The 17,449-nt window shown below is 46.6% G+C and overlaps 1 protein-coding gene across 1 annotated transcript; it reads right to left on the bottom strand.

Moving 5' to 3' along the window:
* Positions 1-87: 87 nt before the first annotated feature.
* On the bottom strand, positions 88-17,439 carry LOC121088437 (fatty acid amide hydrolase-like). The gene is given in 21 exon segments (XM_040594505.1): positions 88-1,987; positions 2,540-2,627; positions 2,803-2,887; positions 3,535-3,610; positions 3,905-3,967; positions 4,181-4,329; positions 5,588-5,624; positions 6,361-6,449; positions 6,542-6,619; positions 6,762-6,824; positions 8,035-8,118; positions 8,341-8,426; positions 9,538-9,698; positions 10,704-10,796; positions 11,227-11,347; positions 12,507-12,569; positions 14,117-14,257; positions 15,469-15,506; positions 17,083-17,139; positions 17,222-17,269; positions 17,271-17,439. Coding segments are annotated over 21 exon segments (1,839 nt in total). The 5' UTR covers positions 17,379-17,439; the 3' UTR covers positions 88-1,876.
* Between the last annotated feature and the right edge of the window lie 10 nt (positions 17,440-17,449).

Below are 17,449 nucleotides of genomic sequence, written 5' to 3'. Positions count from 1 at the left end.
GGGATAGAACTGATGTTAATTAGGAACTGGTCTGCTGTAGAACTTGGATAAGTTAACAGCCAGGGGAAGAAAGGAAACACGAGGGCCTTTCACCAGGACAAGTAAAGTTTATCATAGTAAATTCAGTACCAGGGAAGTGTTGCACTGGAAACGTGCACTGATGTGATACCAGTTTAGAGAAAGGGAGGAAGCAGTGTGCAGAAAAGACAGACAACGCTATTGTCAGTCAGTAAAACCTCTCAGTTCTTTCTTCTTCCCACTGTTAGTAGGATGTGAGTATTATTTTTAAAAGACAACAAACCCTTAACTTTAGCTCCTATCATTCCTCCTAGCGACTTGAGCTCCCTCAAGAGCTTTGCCCAGAGAATTAATTAAATATTGAAATTATAATTTTTTGTCATGTGTCATTTAGGAAGGGATATGAAATAAATAGCTTCATCTAGAAGGACTTTAGTTGAGTATTTTAAACATCCATCTCTAATCCCATGAGTAATAGCATTAAATTAGGGAATATTCAGTCACTTCCTCCAAGCAGTAATGTTCCTGGCAGAAATTTATTCTTGTCAAACACTTATGAACTCCCTTATTGCTATACAATGCATTTTAGCAGTGTTTCACTCCAAGGTATGTTGGTAGTGTTTAATAACTTAGCATTAATAATAGAAACATTTACTTTTAAACTCTTCTTCATAAAGCTGAACTATACTAGAATCTAGTGAAAAAACAGTTGTGGCAGTATCACATAGGGGAATTAAAAGACAGTATCAACCATATAATTTAACTGTGGATGCTAGGGGCAGCTGATGGTAGGAGTTGATGGTTTAACTCAGGTGATTAAGGAGATGACAATGTGATGTTCTTCCATTCAGATGCCGTCTGACTGAACTTCGCCATTAGTAAAGTGCTAGCTCTGCTTAAAGAGTGGGTATGTATGGGGGGAAAAAAAACTCCCAAACCGTACTGAGTTTGGGAGAAACTGCAACTACTTTCTGTTCCTTCTTCCCTTCCAAGCTGAGTAAGAATACAGTTATCTTCTCTGCTCCTATCTATATGACAGCTTCTCCAGCAGCCTGATCACAAGCCCAGGATACATGGTGAGCCCTGAACCAGAGCTTTGCATCGCCAAGTTGACGAGGATTCATGCTCTACTTTTTCTTACCCTTGCACATAAGGCCGAAGGTAGATAGGACAGCTCATGTAGCAAGCACACCCTTACTTCGTGGAACAGTTAAGAACTGACCTTAGGCTGTTTGTAGCTTAAGGAACAGCAGCACAGCAACACTTCCATAGCTACAGGCTTGCTATATTGCTGTGAGGAACTAAGTAAGGGGCCAAAAGACAAAACTACCTAATTGCAGTTGTGTTAAGATCCTCTTCATTCCAAGGGAGCTAGGCATTATTTGCTGTCTCTTCCCCCCGCAAAACAGTACCTTTGTTATATCCTGGAGCAGGAGGAGTTCAGTGAGGTTTAAGGTCTAGAGATTGCACCTTTCCCTGCACAGTAGTATGAACTGCCCACATGCAGTCCTGTAGATGCAATTGTCTTCCATCTTTACACAGGACACTTACATGGAAAGGGGTTGCAGAAGATAGTTGCAGCTTCCCCTGTTGGCAAAAACACAGTGAGGAACTAGCTAGCACAGTTGGTGCCCCCAGTATAAACTGGACCATCCAATAACAAACAGGGAGCAGAAGTGATGGCTGCTAAGCATCAGTGCCTGCTTAGACCAGTGTTCCTCCCCATTCCTCAAACGGGCCTACTACTGAGCCTTACTTAGATGAACACTGAAAACAAGTCCACTCTTAATATTCGCTCAGGTCACACTAGGAAAAAAAAAAAAAAAAAAAAGGCTTAGTCCCCTTCTTGGTCATTCCATCATGCAAGGATGTCGTAATAAATGGATGGTTTTTTTGTCTGGTAACGGAACTGCTCTAGCTTCAGGCCAATCCTCAGAAGAACAGCTTCATCCCACCATTTTGCCATGACCTGGGAGAAGACGAGAGAGGGAGAGAGAAAGGAGGAAGGAGGGGAGGAAAAAAGTAGCATCATCACATACAGGTGCTCTTGAAAGCCCTAGAAAACAATTTCTTTTCCCTCAACAGCACCTAAAGGACACATGGTTTTTTTCCCTATTACATCAGTAAGTAACTTTTTATTTGGGATAAAGGCAGCTGTGTGACTTATCATTACAAGACATGGGCCTTTCATATGCATGAGGTCCATTTCAGGACGGAAGGTCTTAAAGAAGTTACAGAAATGAGAAATCTGAGATGAAAGAGTAGTGACAAATTGGGTACTGATGCAAACAAACAAGACGACAGATAAGTCTACCTCCCAGATATCTGAAGAGTCCTTCTACCATTCAGGAGTGAGTTTCTCTGAGGCAAATCTCTTCACCCACAAGTTAAAACTTATTACCAGTGCCTGCCAAGTCCTCAAGTGTGTTATGTGGAACAGCAGGAGCCTGGTTATAGTGGTTCAGGACAAAGTCAGCTGGGGATTTTTATGACCCAGCATTCACAAAGAGACAATACTCACCTGGAAACTGATGGGAAGCCCAGCAGCAGAATATCCAATGGGGACCACAAGGCCTGGAATCCCAGTGAAGTTACCAAGCTGCATGAACCTGGGGAAAAAGCTGTTGTCAGCATTCCTGCCTTAGGACAGCAGCAAAGACATGCTTTGGGGAAAAGACTAGGATCAATCTCTCCTGCTCTACAGCCTGAGCTCCTTCAATTAGTGCAGCTAGCCTCCAGCTGTTCCCACGCTTGTTACTGTAGTGCAAGCAGTGCTCTTCTTACCTCATGGACCGGACTGTGAGGGACAGGTCGCTGCTCCCAGTCAAGAGATCAGATTCATAGATTCTTGGGGCAGTGCAAGCAACAGCTGTGGAGAGATCACAAATTTAAGAGGACCTCAGGACATCATCTTGTCTACCCTTCTGTCTCGGATGGTCAGCTAGAGCAGGCTGCCAAGGACCATGTCCAAATGGCTTTTACATATCCCCAGGGATGGAGATTCCACAGCCTGTCTGGGCAACCTTAAGTGCTTAAAGAGCAAAGGAAGAGTCGGGCAGTGGGCAATCTTAAAGGAACAGCTCAGTTCATTAAAGCCATGTTTGATAAACGTTGGTGATGCCAACTCACACCCCTGGAACGCAATCAAGTCACTGGGATTTATGAATTAAGCAGTTAGTTCCTTTTTAGAGCAAGAACATTTGCATACATAAGAAGTAGACATCCAGTCCCCCCCCCCCCCCCCCCCATGTCAACGTGCTGGCTCTGCAGCTCCCATTTCAAATACCAAGGAGTTTCTCAGAGTCATGGACGATATAGGCAGTAAGAATAGAAATACAGCAGATCTAGAAATACACAGCAGCCTTTCTAACCAGACTGCATTAGCTTCTGAAGGCTTGAGACACAGCAAAGTATTTGCACAAAAGTCATGCACAAAAAGGGAAGTTAATGGAGTGACTGTTCCTAAAATGCACCACAGCTTTTGGGGACCCACTCTTTGGCTGAGACTGCCAATACCTGGTGTAAGGATACAGTTCACAGTGGTGAAGATCTCTTGCAAAAATCGCATGCTCCGAGTTCTCTGTCGATTTGCCTGCAAGCAGAGAAACCACTGTCTGACTGGGCCTTCTTGATCCGTGAGGGTCACGTTTGATGCACCTTTGCAAAAGACAACACCGCTCCTGCAGTTTAGAATCAAAGATGCAGGACTAGTCCAGATGGTGTGTCCTCTGTGGTGCCCCACCATTCAGCATGCTTTCACAGCAGAAGGCAGTCCAGCTGGGTGATAATCTCTCCATACACATGGAAAGGTAAGAGAATCCTCTACCCCACCTTTACAATTTCACTAGGTGCCTCCCTCCAGCCTTCACCACAGCACGTTCCTTACCGTAATATAATCCAGAGCTGTGAACTGGGAAGCCAAGGCCAGGTTAGCCCGAGTGTCCAAATTCTGAAAGAAAACATCGACCATGGCTCTGCTTGCAAGAAACTCAATGTGGAGCCCAGAAGTTCTCTTCCAGGTCCGGTCTACTATATCGGTACTCACCCAACTGGTGGTTTGTCATAGAAACAGCAGGAAACCCTCAGGTTTCTCAGTGACATGACACTTGCTCTGTATCAGCCAGGACAATTACTGCCACCGATCCAAGCTGCTGCTACTTACCATTTCCTGGAAATGTTTATTGAAGTCAGGTTGTAGGAAGTCCCTCATCTCGCTGAGAATGCAGATGACATGTGCTACTCGAACTTCCTCCATCTCTGGAAGAAACACTTCAACCACACTAGCTCCCAAACTCTGCAGGTGCTCCACAGCTGCATACAGAACAGGTAAAACAAACAGCATCCCTGAGTACACCAAACTTCACAGAAGGGCTGCAAATCTCCACTCCCTTGAGAAGTTGGAGACCCCATAGGCCATTACAAGGTAAGCATCTCCAGCACATCATGTGGCATGCAGACTGCTGCAGCTGCTTCTCATAGGTAAAGGCCTTCAGCCTAACTAGAACTCAACATCCCAACAGGGCAGGGGCTTGCAGACAGGTTCCTAACATAGCTGCTGCATTTCAGGCAAGTTCAGCTCTTCCCTCTAGCCCCCAAAGTTAACCTAAAGAGTAAAGGTGGACCAACAATGCTTCCAAGCACTTGACATGACTGGTATTCTATCAGCACGAAGTGTTTATTTAGCATCACAAGATTCCCATTCAAAGCCTCTTATGAACCGTTATGGTAGAGAAACCCAGGGGATACTCAAGAGACCAGGTCAACAGTACAGGTTCACTAAATCCTGATGTACTTTAGTAAGGCTGAACACCAAGATTTCAGGAAAAGTGACTATTTTGCCATCTAAAAAGAATCTGTATCTTTTTTTTGTCCCCAGCTTCTTCATAAATACCCAAGCTTGCCTATTTCACTGGCTTATGGTGCATTTCTTCTAAGAAAACTCTACACATGCAGAAGCATGAGTGTTTATGGAAATAAGGAGGCTGAAGAAAATCCAGGCAAACAAAGCTTGAATACTGTGAACTCTCTCAGCTCCAATGCATAGGAGGCCAACTACTTACTATACCAGGCATTGTAGAGTCTTTTGCCCCAGCCCCAAGTACTCACCAGGGTCAATTTTGCTTAGTCTAAAATCTGACAAAGCCACCCTAAAGGCACCATTTGGCTGATTTCAAGGAAATACCAGAGGACTGGATACATCACAAAGACCTAGCCCTGTCTTTGCTACTGAACATTATGTCGTGAAACAAGTCTCTCCCTTAAAAGTCTTTTACCACTAAAGCTCGCAGAGTAAGTATTAAAAGCACAGATCTGTCTTTATACAGAGGCTTAGCACACTGGACTGCATTCTTCCATTGTAACCTGACTAGCCTACAACTGCCCAGCTTTTTAACCCTCAGCAGTCAGGAAAGCTTCCCTAATACAAAGCTACTGCTGTTTGTCCAGCCAGACCTCTTTAAACATCTGCCTTCAAGGACTTCTGGTGAGATCTTTTTAATGCAGATGTAAGAGGAGCACCACGTGATACCTTGACATCAGGCAGAGTAAGAGACAGACTTTTCCTCTTTACCTTTCTCACAGATGGACAGGACTTCATCGTCACATGCCTAGAGAATAAAAGCAAAGAACTAAGCAGACTTTAGTAACGGCCCTCTTCTCCTTGGTGAGCGCACTCACCAGGACTTTGGTCCTCATGGAGATATCCTTGCTCTTGTCCCTAATAGTAGTGAAACACAGCCCTCCAGGACTGCCCTAGGCCACCTGCTCCACAGCTTGCAGGTCATACCCCTAAGGAAAAGAAAGGTCATCTTTTCCAGAGGAGAGCATATTCCTCCTCTGCACTGGGGCAGAGCCAGAAAGAGTCCTGGTTTTCCTCCAGGGAAGAAATCCTGAGCACATTTGTGGGGTCACATTACAGTTGCCAAGCAGTACTAGCTTGCAAGCCCTGTTTCCATATTGGAATGATGAAGTATCACGCAGCCAGCTACAGCATTGTCACCAAACAGATACACTTAATTTTCCTCATTTGAGTTTAAACCAACTGCCTTTTGTAATCAGCTCAGAAGCACTGCTTCCAATAGAAACAGCAGTATAAGGAAGCACACTGCCATCAACTGTACAGTCATTAGTTTGCCTCATGCCTCCAACAGACTTTTCCTCAAAAGACTGCCCTAGGAAAAAATCTATCCCTGTCGATGGTTTCACCCCGGGTATATTCTCTTCCAATTACAAGACTAAATATGAAGAGCTCTAACAATGACAGGCAAGGAAACAGTGAATGCACTGAATTCCTTTAAATTCTCATTTTGCAAAGCAGCAGAAAGAAAGAGGTAGAACAGTCACCTTAAAAAATGTCCAGTCCACTCCCAGTTTTAAGCCTTTCAGGTCAGTAGCACACATATCGGATAGAGTTGCTTTGGGCTGTTTTAGTCCTGCAGGGCACAAACAAGAGTTCCTCCTTTTATCTAGGATGCCTCTAGGAAGGCAAAGCACCTGGGCTTTGGGAGGGAGAGGGCTCACCTACCATATGGATAGAGCGGATCTGGCTCAGCAAGGATACTGTAAACAATGGCTGCATCTGCCACTGAGGTACAGATAGGTCCTGTAAAAGAGAGATCAGTTCTAAAAATGTGACAAGGAGTAAACGGTACCCTTCCTCCCAAGGTCCTTCGTAGGCACTGATTGCCTCCCCTGCGAGAGCAGCACACAGCAAGGTCCCTGAAGCGGAACAGAAGTTCTCTTACCTACACTGACTGTGGAGTAGGAGAGTGGCAAGCTGCCGTAAGAACTGATGCGCCCAAATGTGCCTAGAGAAAAAGAAATGGGCAGTTAGCCAGGTACCAGTAGTTGCTGGCAAGGTCTGACCTAGATGGCTCCGATACCTCTAGTCAGTAAGCAACATACCCTGCTAGTCACCGTTTGCTGTTTCAGAGCGCAGTCACTCATCTTTCAGTGCCCTGTTCTGCTGACCACGATCTGTCTCATCAGTGAAAGAGACAGGTTCAACAAATAGTGAAACTGGTTTCCCCGTAAGAAATTATTTAGCTGAGAGGAAATATGTGCAGGGGCATTTTGAAATACATGCATTGAAATATGCAGAAGCAGCACCTATGGTATGGAGGATGGAGAGGCAGCAGCAGGATTATCAACAGCAGGAGATACCACCCCCTGGGAGATTTCACCCACTCCACCAGTGAGACCTCATGCCTAACACCAATTGTCTTCTGCAAGTACTTGTATCGCCTTTCTGAGCAGTTAGATTTTTGTCATTGTCATCATTATCTTCCTCAGATGAATCAAAATTAATCAAGTTGATCACATGTGAAGGACAGAAAAACAGTAATGGCTGAGTATCTGCCCTCAAATGAAGCAGCCAAGATCCTTCAGACTGATAAGCCATTCCCAAAAGCTGGCATCTCTTCCATGTGACAATCCTGTCTCACCACCTCCCATGGTGTAGAAACTGCCCTGTGCATTTATGTCCTCTGCACATTCTTCTTGATTACATTAATTTGTACAGCAAAACCTGTTACTCCTTCTAACACCGAGATAAGAGGGAATTACTACATCCCGGTTATATACAAGCCTATTACCAGGTTTAATGGACCAGATAGTCTGAGCAGCATCAGCCTCTCCATATAATAGGGGTGATGGCAAACCATTGGGGCTGGAGCTGCTTTTCACCAGCTCACTACAGACACAGGTGTTAAGAACACCTCTCGGCAACAAATGGATATTGAAGAGGGATGAGTGAGTAGCAAAAAAAGCAGCACCAGTGTTTTGTTTAGCGTTTGACTCAAGTAAGTTTGGGGGTTTTAATATCTTTACAATAGTCAGTATTGAGAATATGTCCACTCTGCCAGTCCAGCCCATGTGACTCCCAAGGTGTTATACTCCAGGGTTTCTCTGGTCCAGTTTTGCTTGACAGGAATTAATGGACTGTGCCTGACTTGTCTGTGGCATCCTCAAAACGGTGAACAAGACACACACTCCCCCTCCATGATTAAAGGACTCTACCTTTCAGCCCCACCACACCACAGAACGAAGCAGGAATCCTCACAGAGCCACCCCCATCTGTGCCAATAGCCACTGGGCAGAGACCTACAAAAAAAAAAAACAACCCACACATGGGCCTGTGATCAGAGACATCGTGTTGCCCTGTCCATTCTACTAGTAGCTGTAGCCAAGACAGCACACAGAGCTCTCTGTTCAGCTACAAGTTCTCTCCAGCTTCTAAACCCCCTTGTAAAAACTAAATGCGTGAGGTACTCTGGCTCAGGACCTTCTTCCCACCACCTCTGATCTCCATTTAGGACCACTTACCTGCTGCTACAGCTGCTGCTGACCCACTGGAGCTCCCACCTGTGAAGTGGTTAGGCTTGTAGGGATTCCTAGGGATCTTGTGGTACCTGAAGCAGACAAACAGTGTTGAATCTTTTCTTAGGAAGGACCACATGCACTACAGGGCAGGAAAAGATCCAGAAACACAGTTCAGGGATTCTGATTTCTTAGTAAAGAGATACCATTTAATCCCAGACAATGCTATGTCCCTAGAAAACAAGGGACTTCTTGCAAAGAAGACTTCTACCTCAGAGCCCAATCTCATTATCACAAGCAGCCCATCCAAAAGGCAGGCTCAAAGCAACAGAAAGGATGCCACTCCAGCTCTTCTGTCTGCGACAACACCATGCCATTACAGCATGCTACAGTGCATTACGCAGTTCCAAAAGGCAGAGCAGCTGGCAGCCAGCAATTCTTACAGACAAGCAAGTCAGCATCCCCACTCTGCCCTTTATCCCAGAGCAACAGCTCCCAAAGTCTCCAGTCTGACCACAGTCCCCAGACACCAGAGACCGGCCAGGAGGCAAGGTACCCAGCCAACCCAGGGAGAAAATGCCCTGGTGTGTTGTTGCAGCTGACGGGGGATCCCCAGTTCCATCCAGCTGCATGTGCACAAGCATGGCTCTTCACACATGCCTTATCAAGGCTCTGAGGACCACTGCTCTGGAATAGCAGTTCTCAGTTTGGCTACAGCTGGAGAATTCTCAACAGTAAAGTAAATTCCAGTGAACCTGTTTTAGCTAGGAAATACAGTAAACCCACTACATTATCCTGAGATGACTACATTTTCTCATCATTCTGGGCCTTTAGCCATTACTGTGACTAAGCATTAGATTACTATTTATCTATTTTCTGTCACCACTTTTGTCTACCACTTATCCTGTAAACATTCACACCTCCAGGCCTGTAAGACCTGGCAAACCAAGTTCCTTACTCAGCAGACACCACTCAGATTCTCTCCTTCCTTTGGTTTCAGGTGCCTTCAGGCTTCCACAGCTACACTGACCCTCAGATCTACAATGCTGGGGTTTTATACCCTCAGGGTTCTCCCTGCACAGGGTGCTTCAGTCAGTTTTATCCTCACATGCTTGCCCTATTTTTATACCTTTCCCTGACAGTACTGGACAGACTTTTAGCTTTCTAGACAGGGGGGGAAAGAGAGGCAAAAGGGATTTTTACCTATTAGGGTTGCATCCAGTTGTTCCAGTCCCTAGTTCATGCATGTTTGAGACCCCAATAATGATAGCCCCAGCCTCTCGCAGCTTCTTGGCCACAGTAGCATCTTCTGTTTCAGGCTCTGTCCCAAGATACACTGTTCCCACTCGGTGACGGTAAGGTACCTTAGCAAGAAGACACCTTATTATTCACCCTAAAACCCTGGCAAGGTAGGCAGGCATGTGTGCCTGTGAAGCATGCACGCTTCAACTCCATAACAGATCCCAGACATTAGGACCCACAGAGGTAAGTAGGGTCTAGGAAGCTTCACAGGACACTTAACCCTTCAATATCTGGTCCTTCGCCCATGCAGACGAGTCCTTTTAATACCATGACACAGAAGAGCAGAAACACGTAGATCGTCAAAACGTCTGCCTCCCTGCAACAATGCAACTGCTATGCCCAGAGGCTGCAGAACAGTCACCTTGGCTCCACAGCACGTAGGAGCTCTATTTTCCATTTTTCTACAGACAGAGCTGCAGCATTTCAGATCTGCAGTGCCTTGAAGCAAGGCACCAAGATTAGATGAATGCCAAAATACCAGATGGACTAATTTTCAGGATATGCTAAGTACTCCTTGAGGTAGCAATGGAAGACTCTATACAGAAACAGGACTCCCACCCTGTGGGCAGGTCTCTGCAGAACCTACAACAGCTTGATGACACTGTCAGGAGCATTTATTGGTAACTTGTTAGGCCACAGGCAAAACTCCTCATGAATGAAGATTTTCAAAGTAACGCATATTTCTGACACGTCCTTTAAAGTAAGGAGAGAGGGATGCTTTGCTGGTGGAGCAGAGGCAGTGCCTGAGAAATACAGGCAGTTACACCCACTGCTACAGATGCTTTCATACATTCTCATTTCATCAGAAGAGGGACTGTTTCCCACTCCCACTCTCTACTTCCCACGGATTAAAGAGATCAGTACAAGATATGAAACACATCTGCTGTACCCAAGATCTGTCTTCACCTGGCAAAACTTGTTAATCCTACTCATTACAAACATTCTCAGGCTTTTGCCAAGGAGCTGGCCTTAAAACCTCATTAGAGCTGGCCTTTAAACCTCGTTGGAGTGAGCTGTCCATGTTGACCACCTGCAAGATGAACTGACAGCTAGACAAGGAAACTCACCACTTTGAACTCTTCTTTCAGACACACTGGGATGCCATCCAGATATGACAGGGTACATTTATTCCTGTAACGAGCAGTGGAGGCCTCAGCCATCTGCACAAAGGAAAAATAAAAAGTGTATATTATATGTATTTAGTTCAGCCAAAGGTCATTACCAGCATCAGAATGGATACCAAAAATGGTTTTCTCAGTCTGCTACTAAGCCAAACTATAAGAGTTTCTTTCTTCTTCCACCATACACTGGTGGGAAACCACTACTTCGAAGCATCTATGCTAATAGATAACACATAAGCACAGAAGTCCCATTTTAAACATATAGTCATCCAGCAGGAAACAGACTGCTTTAATGCTACCTCTCTCCTGGCAGGAAGAAAACTTGTTTGTAGTCCTCTGCACAAGGAGGGAGGAAAACCATACATATTTATCTGTGCAATATATCAGCAGAAGAGCCTCTGCCCCTTCTAATGGATGATACTGCTCTTGGGGCAGCAGAGGCCCCTTTCCTACCAGATGCAGACATTACCAGCATTATTTGCTCCGAGTCCCATTGCACTATCGCTCTGAGTGGGGGCGTGGATTTGTCGCAGTCCTCCAGCATGGCAATGATGTTCTTTGCTACCTGAGATGGCGTCAGCTTCCCACTCCTACAGGGCAGGACAGAAGTTGGGACCTTGTTACAAGACCCCCACACCACACCCACACCCAGGATTTGTCCTTCATGTAGCAAGATGGCAGCTGTCACAGCTGTAAGCAAGAACTATGTAAAAATCTGCATGTGGTGATGATTTCAACACAGTTGACACCACCAGGACAGAAGACTCCCTTCCTTAAGTACAGAATTTGCCTACACAGCACACCTCCAACCCTTAGAATAGTGGCAGGAGCTAGGAAAGTTACCAAGATATTCCTGAACCACCAGATAAACAGGGAAGGCCAGCTGACAGTTTTACAGAGTCCTCAAGCTCCTGAAGCTATGAAACTCCCAGTACTATGAGCTAAGACCAAGAGGTCAGCCTCCCCTTCCTTCCTACAGGTCTCCCGTTACAAAGAAAGGGCTCCCAGCAGTACTGTCATAACAAACAGGCCTTCCACTGCTCCTGGCAAAAGGCTACGTTACACCACAAACACGTCTATCTCTGGCTGACACAAAAGCCGCACAGTCAGGATGCACCTGTAACACCAGACTGTAGTGTCAGCTTCCACTCCACAGCCTGCTGGTAGAGGTGGTCCTTGAGGAACCAGTGCGAGGAGCACAAGAGGATTTATGTGAGCACTCTACATGTGGCACATGCCCCACAGGCAACCAGGAGCTACCAAGCAGCCAACAGCTTGCAGAACTGGACAGTCAGAGATGTACTCCCAGTTCTTTCCAAGCTGGACACATTTACTGGGTGAAAGCAGGCAAACTGCTCACAGGAACACAAGCAGAGGGGACACAAGTGATTTTTCAAAGATGCACAGTATATGCAACTCGCATCATCCACATGAACCTTCCTCTCCTTCTCACTCATGTTTGGGCAAACAAGGTATGTAGAAATCTCCCCCAGAGAAGACTGACAATAAGCCAAAGAAAATAGCATTTAAATATCCTTGCAGGCTTGTAAAAGTTGTGCCAGCTCTCCCAGCTGGTTTTCTTTTGTTACTTTATTAGTGGGAAAGGACTGCAGAGGGTGATGCTAAACAGTGGTACCTCAAGGACAATTCTAACAAAGAGAGAGGCCTAAGAGCTTGTAGAACAGTGGCAGCCCACCACAGGAGGGGAACACGTGAGACAGGTTGTTTCCAGACTGTAATTTCACCTACCGGTAGCAGTCCAAGTAGTCTTTGATCCCTTTGAAGCTAAACCCATTGCTAGCAGAATCAGACCTGCAAAGAAATGATTAAAGGGACAACTGTGAACCATCAAAGCCACCCCTATTTAGACCTATAGACTTCAGCATCACAGTCCAATGCAGGTTTGGACACCACTCACAGTAAACCTGCTGGTCACTGTTTGGACTGCTAGCCTATGCTTTTCAACTCACACTGTCAGAGACTCCTTGCACACATGCCAGACACTAGGCACTCTAAGGGTGCCACAGAAATAAGGGGTCAGTCTTGTTGACATTTCCTAGTTGCTTCATATTTCTACTGCAATACAGCAGTCATTAAACTGTTCAAAATTTATTCCAGGTTCACATTTGCTACTCACCACTGCAACATTACAGAATAGCTAGAACATACTGGTAAAACTACTCCCAGGATCTTGTTGCAAGTTAGATCCAGAGATAACCAGCAGCACATACAGTGTGTTGTGCAGGAGGGGGAAAAGGCACCATGCAGCACATGCAAGGATACACATCAGCAAGCTGCTTTAAAACTAAGTCAACGGCTCTAGCACATTTCTCATCATAACAGGATTAACATAAGATCATGTGAAGAGCTAGCTACAATTACTACTCCTGTGATGTCTCCATGTCATCACCCAAACTAGAAGCCAAATCCTGGAACAGGACAGCACATGGCACCATAACGTGCTATGCTGGGAAGAGGTTAAGACTCCAGTAACCTGCCCTGTATGTATCACTGGTGGAGGCAGGGACACAAGAACTAGAAGGCTGCACTCACCCTGACCAATGCCTGCAGAAAACATATCCCTCCCTCTAAAGTGAGGGAGCTGAAAGTTTTTTCTTGCTTTAGTTTAAGAACTTGAGCAGGGAGCAAGCTTAATCCTGCTAAAAGCTGAGATACATATAGAGAACCTGAGATGCTGATGAAGTACAGCTCACATTTTCAGTAACTACTGGATAGGCCCACAGTAAGAACCAAGATGAGATGAGGAGAGCATTCACAGCAGCCCAGATGCTCCCATCTCAGCATCAGACCTCAGGAGACATGTAAGCCTTAGTAACGTTTTGCCTGGAATCTAGTGGGATTTAATCAAGTGCAGGCTGCAGTCAAAATGCTGAACTGGCTTTTACCCAAGCAATGTAACTAACAGAGCCTGATTTCTTGTGGATCTTTTTCTTTACAACCCATGTACCTTCTCTCCTCCAAGTAACCCCTGTGTTCTCTTTGAGATACCCCGCAGGCAAGAAACGCCACACCTGCAAACTCATTTCAAGGGTTGTATGCACTGACTAGCCAACCACTAGGGTATATCTGCTCTAACAGTGCAACCAGGACCCTGGCAAGGGAAGAATTTGGTCTCTCCCCAATAAGCAGGCTCCCTGAAACTTGTAGAAACTTCACATAACTACCAACAATTTATAAGTTACAAAAGGAAAGATGACTGACAGCACTATTTGTTCTGTAAAATAGCTGGGTGTGGGAAAAGATTTTAATCCAGAATACTGACGACAACAGCTTTCCACTGATATAATAGTGCCAAGACAAGTGTTCTTCCACTCCACTCTTACACATCACATACTGACCTTGCAGCTATCAGCTGCTCGATAATATCTGAAGTGCTTCTAGCCTCAGACTTGTCTTCTGCAACCTCCGCAGCAACCTCCGGGATAAACGTGGGATCTTCATGAATGTCAAGCGAACGCATGAGCGAGAAGTTGTTCAGCCTGAAAGAGAGTCACTGCTAGAGTTGCAAGCTCCACCATGACTAATTTTTCAGACTGTTCAGAGGGAACCTTACCCAAGAACATTTTGTTTTAGCAGTCTGCTCTTACAGCAGGGAGTTGCAACAGTTACAAGATAATCCCTTACACCTTTCTTAAAGGCAGCATCAAATCTATCCTGCTTGCTTAACAGAGCCTCCTACCTCTTGACATAAAGCCAGCCAGCCTCCGTAAACCCAAGCTGAGAAAGAAATGGTGAAAGTCTTTGATTCACTTTAATTAGACATATCACCCACAGACCAAAGAGGACAGGAATGGAAAGGAAACTGAGAAAGCAGTATAAACCATACATTCAAGCACTAATCCTGTTAAAACAGCACCTCTTCAGACTTTTCCATGACCTGCTTCAACATGGTTCATTTGCAACCAAATACAACCAGCGTAAGTCCAGGGCTTGGAACATGTAAAGGAAAAAACCCAAGACCCTGCCATAGCTGTCAAGGAATGATCTGCTGTGTAACAGCAGCGACACTTGTCTGGGACTGATTCACATGCCCCAAACAAAAAATTGAGGGGTACCAATTATGTGTAATACATTTCTGTGTCCTGGGATCTGCACAGATCATCCACCAAATCACAGGCAAACTGAGCCAAGCGTGAGCTTGAGGTTCCCGACACCTCTTACCTGACTGGCTTAGTGCAATGTACACTTGAAAGCACAGTTTCTAAACAAAAACATAAAAGTGAGAGAAGGAGGAAAGGCTGATCTAAATAGTGGGTAACTTAAAAAAGAGCATACTAAAACCTCTGAACTTCATGTCCGGCCTCAATTCCACACAACTACTATTCTTTTACCACTACTGGTGATAAACAGCAGATTTGCACATGCTTTTGATTTGAAAAGAAAGACTGCTCTTTAGCAAAAGAACAGAAAGGCAAAGAGGCAAGCTGGTGAATTTTATTTCTATCCACTTGCCTGAGTGTGAATAAAGGTTGATTCCTTCTCATAGAGGCCCACTCAAACCAGTTTTGTTTTTTTTTTAAATAATCTAGTAAACATTATGAAAATCTTGCTGACTCTCAAGTTATGCAGCTTCCCTCTTAGAAAAGGCCATTTCAGATAACCCATAAGTGGTACACAATGCAAGTACCTTTACAAGAAAAAAAAAAAAAAGAAAAGGAACTGGGAGGGGAAGAACACTCCCCACTCTTACCTTATTAAAAGTGGCAGTAAGCAGATCTGTCCAAAAGCCTAGAAGAAAGTAAGCAGAAACATTGGTTTGCAGTAACTTTGACCCAAACACCTTCCTCACTAGACAAGGAATGCTGGATGTGCTCACAATTGCCGCAGTCTAAAAGCACCCTAGAGAGCATGCAACACTATGTAGTAAAAAAATAGCACAAATGCTTGTACTTCAGGCCACAAAACTGGCCCGAAATGCTTCCTCTTCCTGCCCCCCTCATATTTATATAATTATAAAGAGAGTGTTCCTTTGGTTCTCCTGCTTTTGTCCTTCCCTGACACAGCCCTGAAGCAGCCTGCAGCTGCAGGGTGCAACACTTTTAAGAGGCATCTATCTAGCTCCCATCTATTACTTTCTTCATGTTCCACAGATTATGCAAACATAGCATAAGGCAGACACTTATTATTTTGTTCATCCTACTGTTAGGATCGTTCCTCTCGCTCAACCAGCTCCTGCAGTAAACAGAGTTAACTTGGAAAAGCATGAACAATTTGGAGACTCTGTGGTAGCAGACAGCTGAAAACACTCTTTGAATACCTTGGTTCCCAGTGTAGCCCACGGTCCCAAAGAGAGCAGCCCTTATTCCAGCCTGTCCTAATAGCTCAACAGTGGGCTTCACAGACATGTTAAGGGATGTACACATACAGTACAAGTCTGAAGCAAGACTCACACTCCCAGATCCACGAAGTGATATGTCGCCTCACACATTACATAAGAATTGCTGCCTCTTCTTGAAAATGCATGGCTCCTAATCTATATCTAATCTAAACCAGCACAGTCCTGTAGGAGATTGAGAATCTCACTTCCCCCCTCCAAGGGGGATGTCAGGAAAGATAAGAAGCTCAGGGCCACACACCAGAAGCAGCCACAAAGCAAAGAAGAAAAGGTATTCTGGCTGTTATATCCTGGAAGAAAGCCACTTGCAAGGTATTCTCACAAACACACACAGCCCATCGCTAGTTTTCACCCCAGGCCCACCCAGCCTCCAAGGTCTGCAAAAGGTCACTCTGCTGAAACGTGGCTTTCATGCCTAACCTTGACCCCTGCTCACAAGGAAAGGCCAAGCAGCAACAGAAAGGACCTGCTTTTGGGTGAGCAATGCCGCAAGGCAGGGGACGCAGGCTTTCCCCCCCCAGCCCCCAGCCCCCTGCCACAGCCCTCGCACCCTCCACACCAGCCGCAGGCCAAAGCCCACCTGAGGGAGTGCTGGGGCGAGCGCTGGGGCACGGCTGCCTTCCAGGCTCTCCTGAGCACCCTCCCTGAGGGCCGAAGGGCCCGGAGCCCCTCACACCTGAGGGAAGCTGACGGCCGCTGTACTCCGCCGAGCCTGGTGCTGGCTGCGGGCTCTCCGTGCCACCCTCAGCCAGGGGCCAGCTCGCCCTCTCCCCACCGCATCCCACCCGGGGGCCAGGCTGAACCCAAAGGCACGCAGGGAGCGCCGCAACCTCCCCACGATTCCCCAGCAGACCCCCTCCTTCCGAACTCCCTGGTCCCGCTTTCCCCACCAGCCTCGGTGGGGTTTTACCGCCCTGTTTACCCGCTCCCGCCGCGCCCTGAGGTACCGCGCCCGCTGCCCCGACGCACCGTGTTTGCCACATGAACGAAGAGCCGCAGCCCGGAGCCGCACAGCCGCGGGGCCCACTGCGGAAAGGAGGCAAGAAGTGAGCGCCGGGTCCCGCTCCCCGCCCGCCCGCTCGCCCCCCCTCTCCTCCCCGGCGCTCACAGGGTCCCGCGGCGGGCTGCGGCCCCCGCGCCTCGGCCCGGCCCGGCTCCCGGCGGCGCAGCACGGCCCCCGCGCTGCCCGTGTGCCGCCGCACGCAGCACAGGTAGGCGGCGGCGGCCGACAGCAGCGGCAGGAGCAGCAGCAGTAGCAGCGCCATCGCGGTCCTTCCCCTCAGCCCGGCAGCGGCACGGAGCCCTCCCGCTGCCCGGGCGGAGCTTGGACCTCGCC

The sequence above is a fragment of the Falco naumanni genome, chromosome 5, assembly GCF_017639655.2.
Source record: "Falco naumanni isolate bFalNau1 chromosome 5, bFalNau1.pat, whole genome shotgun sequence".
NCBI lineage: Eukaryota > Metazoa > Chordata > Aves > Falconiformes > Falconidae > Falco > Falco naumanni.
Note: the sequence above shows the minus strand (reverse complement) of the source record. Positions and strands in the feature narration are given on the sequence as shown.